The sequence below is a fragment of the Arachis ipaensis genome, chromosome B8 (genome assembly GCF_059453495.1).
Source record: "Arachis ipaensis isolate K30076 ecotype BB chromosome B8, ASM5945349v1, whole genome shotgun sequence".
NCBI classification, from domain to species: domain Eukaryota; kingdom Viridiplantae; phylum Streptophyta; class Magnoliopsida; order Fabales; family Fabaceae; genus Arachis; species Arachis ipaensis.
The window spans coordinates 10,998,017-11,008,156 of NC_142443.1; the positions used below are offsets into that span (position 1 = coordinate 10,998,017).

A 10,140-nucleotide genomic window follows, 5' to 3' on the forward strand; every position below is an offset into this window, starting at 1 on the left:
AAGAACAGAACGATGAGGCGAGAACCACAATAATAGAATGACAGACCAGTGTGACACAACAGTAGCAAAATAAAAGCAGCGACAAAGCACGAGAGGCAGAAGATCAGGACATTAGTGAAGAGAGGGAAGAGGAAGAAGATGGAGGGAGACAAAGAGACAAATGGTTGATGATTTCGTTATGCTCCTTCGATGGTAGCGACCACTGTGGACCGTGGTCTCCACGGTCGTCGCCCCCTTCTGACCTCTTCTCCATTTTTTCTTTTTTCTTTTTTTTTTACTGTCACTCATCTCCTCTTCTATTCCTTTCTCTTCTTTATTATGGCAGCGATTATGACTCCCATCTTAGCCAACACCGTCCCATTTCCTTTTCCTTTTTTTCCTCTCCTTCTTTGTTCTTTTTTGTTTTTTTCACTATAATATTTTTGGTAAGAAGAGTATTAGGGGAATAATGAAAATTTTGAACAACATAAACAACCGTCAATCAAAATAAAAATATACTATACTCTAATTTAATGCTACTAATTAAATTTACTCTTTTAACTTTATTAATTCACATTGTTTACACATTATTCAAAAATCTTGTTGGTTACCTATATTTTTCCTTTTGGGTAAATGGTTACGCTGAAATACCACCTATTCTTTTTTTGGTGACATACGTGACCTGTTCTGATATAACTATAGATTTTTGTAGTATTTTTTATTTAACATTTTACACTATAATTTTTAATCATGACCATAATTTATTTTATGATTACGTGTAAGAATTGTGATTATAGTTTGTTCTATGGTCATAGTTTAAGTATGACTATAACTTATTTTATGATCATTTTATTTTAAAATTGTGATCAATGGTTACACTAATTTTAAATCATCTCCATAATTTAATCTACAGTCACTATTTAAACAAGATTATAACTTATTATATGTCACGCTATTTAAAAATCGTAGTCATAATTTATTTTATAATTACGATTTTAAATTGTAACCATTGCTTATTCTATTTTATGAGATTTGTTTCGTTTAAAGCATAATTATATTAAAAAATGATGATAATCACAAAATAAATTAAAAATTAAAAAAAAAACAAATTCAAATAATCTAAATAATAAAATTTATATTATAAACTAAATATATTTTTAATCCAAACTAGATAAATAATAATATATTATATTATATCCACTGTAATACGTGATAAAATCTCATAACAAAAAAAAATACAAAAAATATCAAAATATTATATTTAAATAAATAAAATATATATAAAATCTATCTCATCTTATATATCTATCAAAAATAATATTCTTCACGTCGCATTCTCCTACTAGCAAGTAACAAAAGAAATAAATATTTTCCTCATATTCCCATTCACATTCCTATGATATCCCTCTCTTTAATAATTAATTATTTTTGTTAAACAAAATTCAATTTTTACGACTAACATTAGTTTTAAGTTTTTTTTAATAGTTAGTATATTAGTGTCTAAATATTTTATTATTAGACATGGTTATTTCATAGAATATATATGAAGCACAAAAGTTATATTTCATAATTAAAATAATTTTATGTATATCCAAAATTTTACACCTATTTTTACCATACATATATATATAATATAGAAATATTAAGAATTATCAGAATTTATTATTTTTTTATTATTTAACTATTAATTTAATTTTTTTTAATTTAGTTCTTTTAGTTTAGTAATCTAGTAACATATTTTATTCTATATTTTTAAATATTGATAATTAACTAATGATAAAAAATAATAAATTCTAGTAATTTTATAACATTTTTGTGTATATAAATTACAAAGTAAAAAAAAAACCTAGGTATACATATTATTATGATGGCATTTTGAAATGGTGGCTGACAATGAAATTGGAGGGAAAGTGTTCATCAGCTGTCATCACTGGTTGGCTTTGGTCCCTTTGTACCCCCCATGCCATCACAAGAATCAATCTCTCTCTCTCAAAAACGATAACACCATTACATGTATGTGGTCTACAACTCATTGTACTTTTTTACTAGACTACCTCTCTCTGCTCTGCAATATAAGCTTCATTGCTTCAATCCCCCTTACTCCCTTTTCTTTGACACAATACAACATCCAAATATATCAACAAAAGAGGAAAAAACAATTATATATTTTTATAAAAAGGGGGGGATAATTATTCAATGGTGGGGCTCCTCTCTCTCTCTCTCTCTTGGCCTTTTCTACCTACTTGCCTTCTACAAAAACCGGACCCTCCACTCAACCAAATATGAGATAATTATTCACTTTTAGTGCAACACTATTTGCTACAATAACACTATCATATATACTATATTATTCCATTCTACTAAGCTACTTGTTCATCATCATCGAGCCATGGATAAACATGAACCTGAAGCAGTTAGAAGCACTAGCAGTTATGTCAACAATGGCAACATCAATGATCATGAAGGCGACATCATTAGGTGGTTCGAGGAAGTGTCTGCCAAGGCCGGTGCGGTCCAAACGGAGGTGCTATGCCGGATCCTGAAAGAGAATTTCAAGGTGGAATATCTGAAGAAATGGTTATTAGTAGGGAAGGAAGAGATTAATGTGGCAGAGATGGATGCATGTGCTTTGGAATCTCTTTTCACTTCTGTGGTTCCTCTTTCCTCTCATGAGGATTTTGAACCATTTATTCAAAGGATTGCAGATGGGGACACTGCCTCTATACTCACTCAGCAACCCATAACCACTCTTTCCCTAAGGTACTATTCTATACTTCTTCTAGATTAATTAGGGTGTTACACCCTTTTTATGCATACAAAACATACTTTTAAGTTTATGCACATTTTTATAGGAATCAGAATATATATGGAATATTTTACTGGTATAGGTCATACATACTCTCTACTTATTTATTCCCTCTAGGCTCTAGCTCTAGCTCTAGCTCCAATTTTCATATGATGCTTCATTCATAAGGTTGTTTTATGTTGTCTCATGGAGTATAGTTAAGGATTCATTCATAAATTAAATAGCCCATGTGAAAATAATTAACATGACAGCCTTTTCATCATATGCAAGTTGATCACAGATCACCATCCATTTTTCTTTGGAAAAAAAAAAGAGAAAATTTTGATATTCTTGTGTGGTGGGGGTGGTTTTTGCAGTTCCGGAACCACAGAAGGAAGGCAGAAATTTGTTCCATTCACGAGGCACAGTGCACAAACAACCCTTGAAACTTTCACTTTATCTGCAGCATATAGATCAAGGTGTGCTTCTCAATGCAACCTCTGAGATTTGATTATTGTTTATTATTTGAGATTTGAACATGTGACTATTATAATGATAGGGTTTATCCAATAAGGGAAGGAGGTAAGATTCTTGAATTCATATACAGCGGCAACCAATTCAAAACAAAAGGAGGGTTAATTGCAGGAACCGCCACAACACACTACTATGCAAGTGAGGAGTTCAGGATCAAACAGGAGAGAACTAAGTCATTCACTTGCAGCCCCTATGAGGTTATCTCCGCCGGTGACTACAAGCAATCCACCTACTGCCACCTCCTCCTCGGCCTCTTCTTCTCTCATGATGTCGAATTCATCACCTCTGCCTTCGTCTATGGCATCGTCCAAGCCTTTCGCAGCTTCGAAGAGCTCTGGAGAGACTTGTGCCATGACATTCGACATGGCACCTTAAGTTCTAGAATAAAGGTACTCGCATGAAATCATTTCTTCCAAAATCTTAAATTGTTAGGTAAAATATATTTCTAATTGTATGTGGTGATGTTTGAACAAGAAGGTACCAAAAATGAGAGAGGCGGTGTTGGAAATCATAACACCAAACGAATGTTTGGCATCAAGAATAGAAGGGATATGCGAGGAGGTAGAAGTGATGGATTGGTTTGGTTTGATTCCAAAGCTATGGCCAAATGCAAAGTACGTGTATTCGATAATGACAGGTTCAATGCAACCATATTTGAAGAGGCTAAGGCACTATGCAAATGGGTTACCATTGGTGAGTGGTGACTATGGTTCAAGTGAGAGCTGGATTGGGGTTAATGTGGATCCAAGTTCACCACCAGAGAGTGTCACATTTGCAGTGGTTCCAACTTTCTCTTACTTTGAGTTCATACCACTTTACAGACACAAACATAGTTGCGGTTCCTCTCATGATGGTGGTGCTGATGATTTCGTTGAAGACAAGCCAATCCCACTATCTAAGGTTAAAGTTGGACAAGAGTACGAAATTGCACTCACCACTTTCACTGGTTTGCACTTCTTCTTATTCATATTCATCTCATTTTTCATCATTTCAATAAGTAAAACATTATTAACAACTCTTAATTATAGGTGGAAACTCAGTTACAGCTAATTTTACGTGAAGTTGATAGCTGAGAGTCGTTAGATGAAAATTTAATCAAATCAATCAAACCATCTAACAACTTTCAACTATCAACTTCATGTGAAGTCAACTGCAACTGAGTTTCTACCTTAATTATATCATAGCCTCGTACATATATAGCATATCAATTTTTTCAACTATTGCAGGTAATTTTGTTAACAAGTCTTTTAAACGTATATATTATGATTAGTTATTATTTATATACGATAAAAAATTAATTAATTAGTGTTTTTAATGAAACTCTTAAAACAACCACTAACATGTGGTAAAAATATAAACATATAGTACAAAACATAATTTTTTTAAGAATAAATATAAAAAATTAACTTTTAATGAACTAATATTAGTTAAATTTTTATTGTTAAATTATTTTTTAACTCTATTTTTTCAAAAGTATAAGAATTAAAATTTAAAATTTAGAATCTAGAATAAAAAATAATTTCCAAAAAGTAATTGAAATTGAGTAAAAAATTATATATCTTTTTAATTGAAATGTTTTTTTAATGGTGAACTTCAGGGAGTCATATTAAAATAACAAAAATATTTGGTAACAAAAAAAATTTGCCAAAAATAATTATAATTTGTCTAATTTAATATTTATTAATTATTACGATAATTAATAAATACTAAATAAGATAACTTCTCGCTGTTTTTTTTTTGTAATTTTCCTAACATTACTGTAAAATAAAAGCTGTTTTTTTTCAACATATATATACTCCTCTTTTTTCATAGATTATGTATTATTGGTGTTTGATCTGCCATTATCTTTCTTAATAGACATATCACTTATATGAATTAGATCCTAAATGAATCTTTTGGCTTATCTTTCTTTTTTTTGTTGAATAAAGTCCATTAAATTATGCTATATAAAAATTATAAACAACCCACTAATAAGATCATGTTTGAGAATCATATCTTTTTCCAATAAATAATTATTTTTCGTAGAAAGTTGAAAAATAGATTATAATGGGAACTATAATTTTAAAATAAAAATTAACATATAAGCAAAAATAACATTTTGAAACTTATAATTTTATGCAAAGGTTACTATTTTTTAGTTGTAATAAATTTACCAAGTTGATGACCTCAACTATCAAATATTAAATAATAAAAAAATTATTGTTCTATACCTATTTTGTAATTATTGTTTATATATTATTTCAAATACTATAGATTATCTTAAAATCACTTGGCTTTTTATTTAAAGTATATAGATATAAATTAATGATCAGATAATCAATTATTATAAAAAGAAATTATACAAATAAAAATATTAAAATAAATTTAAGTTTTCATCATATTCCCAAACACACCCTTAGAGTTTATATTGGTTTTCCTTCAAAACCAATCACCAATAATGTTCTAACATAAGGTAGAGAAATCTTAGGTAAACTCTTTTAATTTGAAATACTATAATTATTATTTGTTGAATGGTGAATTGGTGATATTTCTGTATAAAAATATTTAGATATTTATGTACACTAAATATTATCTTATATTTATAATAATTATTCTCTATAAACTTTTTAATATATAAAAATATCAAAATAACATTTATTGTCATTTAAGGGTGAAAAATAGACAAGTGAAGCCATCATAGTTCTTTTACTCCCATTTCGATAACAGTACTTATACTATTACTTAATACTTTATAGGTGAATTTCATAGTACCTTTGTTGTGGTATTTAAATTGTCCAACTTATTTTTTAAAATAAAAAATAAAATATTTAAAATAAAATAAATTATTTAAAATTTATTAAATATTATTTATTTAGTTTTTTAATAACTTAGATATAATTTGATAGACACCATAACATTTACCTACTTTATATAAAAGTTAACAAAAATCAAAGTGATATATATATTATTAAAACAGAATAACAATATGCATGCTCTATATAAAAATATAGGATACAAAATTACTTTCTAATTCTATATCATCTATCATTAGAATAGTAAAACTTTTGTACTTCATTTTAATAGTGATAGATGATGAATAGTTACAGTATCAAATGGAATAGTTTACCTAAATAATGACACCAAGAAACTTTAGGTCACAAAGGAGGGTACCCTGACGAGTCATATGGCTATGGCCCTCAATTGAACATGCACAGGAAACTGTCTAGTAGGCAAGTAGCTAGTTACAAAAAGGCTAAAAGAGTCTTGGCCAAACCTAGTTACTTTCTCTTATAGTATATACATAACTTGTTTGGAACAAAAATTTGTTTAAACTGATTTAGAATAAATTAAATTGAAAATAAATTATTGTATTTAAAATTATTTATATAAAAATAAAATTGATTTAATTTTAAAATTAATATAATAATTTGACTTTATTTTTTATTTTTTATTTACTATACAAAATTATCACTAGACTACTGTCCAATCGTTCTTAACAATTTTAAGATTGTCAGACTTCCGCCAGTCACCTCTTTTGTTTTTCAAGTATAAAAATATCTTTTTATATTTTTATCGTACTAAATTATCTTAATTGTAACTAAATTTTATAAAACATAAACTGTTTTTGAACTTAATTATTAAAATTTATAAATTAAGTTAATTCTTATTTTTATTCATACTAAATAAAAAATTTAATCTTAAAATTAAATTAATTTCGATTCTAAAAAAGTTGGTTTAAAATGCATCTTACATAGATGATAAATGTGATTAATTTTTTTTATATAGAGAGAATTGGTGTGTAATGCATAGTTATTGAAAGAATTGATATTTTTTTAATAGAGCTTTTTTTAAAAAAATTGTTATTGCATTGAATATATCTGAGGGTCAAATTTATTATGAAAAGAAAAAAAAAATCTAAAGTTCTGATTTGAATGAGATAAAAATTTTTAAAAATTAAAATAAAAAATATAAGAATCAAATTTATACATTACACACCTTTTAAAATTTTAGAAATATAAATCTGAAAATTAGATTTATGTTTTAAATAATAAATTTGATAATCTAATTTATATTCACTACATACTAATAATTAAATACCCCATATTCTAACAATATTACAACACACTGTCTTCTCCCCAACATAAAGATAAAAAGTGGTTAGTTGCAAGAAAACACATTCTCTCCTTTTGGTAAAATAATTGAAACGTGCTCAATTTAAGGGCACTTACTTTAAGAAGAACCTGCCAATGTTTGGGCATAATTCGGCTACTTGGCCGAGTTGTTTAGCCATCTAATGGCCAAAAAGGTCCCACGAACCATTTTTATTTTTTCTTTTTGAACATTTTAATGCATTTTGACATGTGGTTTATTTTATCATTATTTCCATTTGATGTTATGTACCTATCATTTCAGTCTTTTCTGACAAGGATTTTACCATGACTTTGTCAGTAATAATTGACATTTTCAAATTCCAAAATCCAAATTGCAACAGTCCTTCCAAAGACTTTGGGCTACATTCATTCTCTAGTTTCTTACTCTTTAATTTCATAATTTGTTTCTTTTGAAATTCTTATTAGTGTGTTATTTTTTAATTAATCATTTATCCTAATAATATAATTTAAACAATAGATATTATATTAATTATGTTAATTTTTTTTTGTGAAGTTAATTACATATTTATTCACATAATTTTCTATTATTATTAATATTTTTTTTTATTGTAGAAATAGATATTATGAAACAGAAGGAATAGACTTTAATTTGGATGAAATACTCATTGCTATCTCAAATGTTGTTATAGCTATTGATAATAGTATGCCTTCTTTATTATCAAGATAACAGAACTTTTTTTTAAGCACAGTTTCTTTCAAAAGTAGAACTAAGATTTTCTAAAACGAAAATAATTGGAACAATAGTATTTTTCTATTACCATGGAAATAAATTTGATCACTTGATTATAAACTAAATATCTATACATGTAAAATAACTCCATACATTGAAACTCAATATATCTACATATTTTTTTATATATCAAAAAATAGAGAAATGTTAGATGATTAGTAGAATTTATTATTTTTAATTTGTAGTTAGTCAATGAAATTTAAAAGTGTGAACTAAAAATATTTTTTTGGATTGTTAAATAAAAAGTATTAACTGGATGATAAAAAATACTGACCAAAAATAATAAATTTTACTAATTTTTAAGCTTTTCTCTAAAAAAATATATGGATTTTATTTTATATATAAGTAAATATAGAAAATTAACTTTTTTATTGTAAAATTATTTTTTAATATTATATTGAATAATTTAAAATTTAAAAAAATTAAGTTGAAAAATAATTTAAAATAATTAACCGACCTTGACTAAAAGAATTAACTCTAGAGTGACTTAGCTTTAATGGAATTAAACAGCAACAACTAAAGAAAAGAATAAGAAGAAGAAGAAAAAATGAACGATGGAAAAATTAATGAATAAGTAAATTAAGAACAATAAAATTAACTATTAAAATTAATTATTTTATATTTATATATAAATATATATAATTTAATTTATTTTTAGTATATATTTATCGAAATTTAAATTTTTTAAATTTTATTTTTTACTTAAAAATAATAAAGTATGATCTCTAATTTTATCATTTATTTTATAAATAGGACAAAAAAAATATAAAAAATATTTAAAAATAAAAGATTATATTTTATTTTTTTAAATAAAAAATAAATTAAAAAATTTAAATTTTATTTATTATATTTTAATATATATTTTATATTAGTGATTAATTTTGATACAAAGAAATATTGAAATAATAATAATGTTTAGTAGCTATTATAGGACTGTACAGGTGCAGATTGGGAGATGTAGTAGAAGTAGGTGGATTCCACAATGGGACCCCAAAACTTAACTTCATATGCAGAAGGAAACTGATCCTAACAGTGAACATAGACAAGAACACAGAGAAGGACCTCCAAGCAGTGGTGGAGAAAGCCTCTCACATCCTCCAATCACAAACAAACAACAACGCCGAGCTTGTTGACTTCACAAGCTACGCCGACCTAACAACCCAACCCGGCTGCTACGTCATTTTCTGGGAGATCAAAGGAGAGGCACACGATCATGTGCTTCAATCTTGTTCCACTGAAATGGACGCTGCTTTTGTTGACTATGGCTACGTCGTTTCCAGGAAAACAAGCTCCATAGGGCCATTGGAGCTTTGCATTCTGGAGAAGGGTACGTTCAAGAAGATTCTGGACTGTTTTGTTGCAAATGGTGCCACTTTGGGACAGTTCAAGACTCCTAGGTGCACCAATAACCCTCTCTTGCTCAACATTCTTCATGCATGCACCCTTAAGATCTTTCGCAGCACTGCTTATGCTTAAACAAATTATTATCACTTCAACATTATAACTCTTTATCAATAATTAATTACTGCTTTCTTTTATTTCATTTTATTTTTTCAACATCGACCTCTTGATTGATTTTATGAAGTAATTAGTGGAAGCCTACTTGTTATCTAGTTAAACTTCAATTCATTAATTAATTACATTCTCCTTACTTATTTTTTCCATCGTTGTTACAAAAATATCTCTTTTTATAATAAAAATGTTATTTGTAAATTAAAATTAACCACTAAAATCAGTCATTTTATATAAATATATATAATAAAGTATTATTTTGGTCACTAACATTTGGTTCAAATTCTAATTTGATCTCTAACGATCATTAATATAAATGTTTTTTTAATTTTAAAGTGTTGATAATTGATTGTTTGGATTTGTAGTTTTGGTTATTTTTTTAACACAAAAAAATATATAACTTAACTAATAACGTTATTAACGTCTACACAGGGACGGACATACGGGGG

The 10,140-nt window shown here is 27.1% G+C and overlaps 1 protein-coding gene across 1 annotated transcript; it reads left to right on the forward strand.

Moving 5' to 3' along the window:
- The first annotated feature begins 2,268 nt into the window (after positions 1 to 2,268).
- LOC107610474 (indole-3-acetic acid-amido synthetase GH3.10) lies at positions 2,269 to 9,830 on the forward strand. Its single transcript, XM_088496093.1, has 5 exons — positions 2,269 to 2,739; positions 3,142 to 3,243; positions 3,324 to 3,687; positions 3,776 to 4,244; positions 9,111 to 9,830. Exons 1-5 carry the CDS (start codon positions 2,369 to 2,371, stop codon positions 9,653 to 9,655), a joined length of 1,851 nt encoding a protein of 616 aa, XP_088352219.1. The 5' UTR covers positions 2,269 to 2,368; the 3' UTR covers positions 9,656 to 9,830.
- The last annotated feature ends 310 nt before the right edge of the window (positions 9,831 to 10,140 follow it).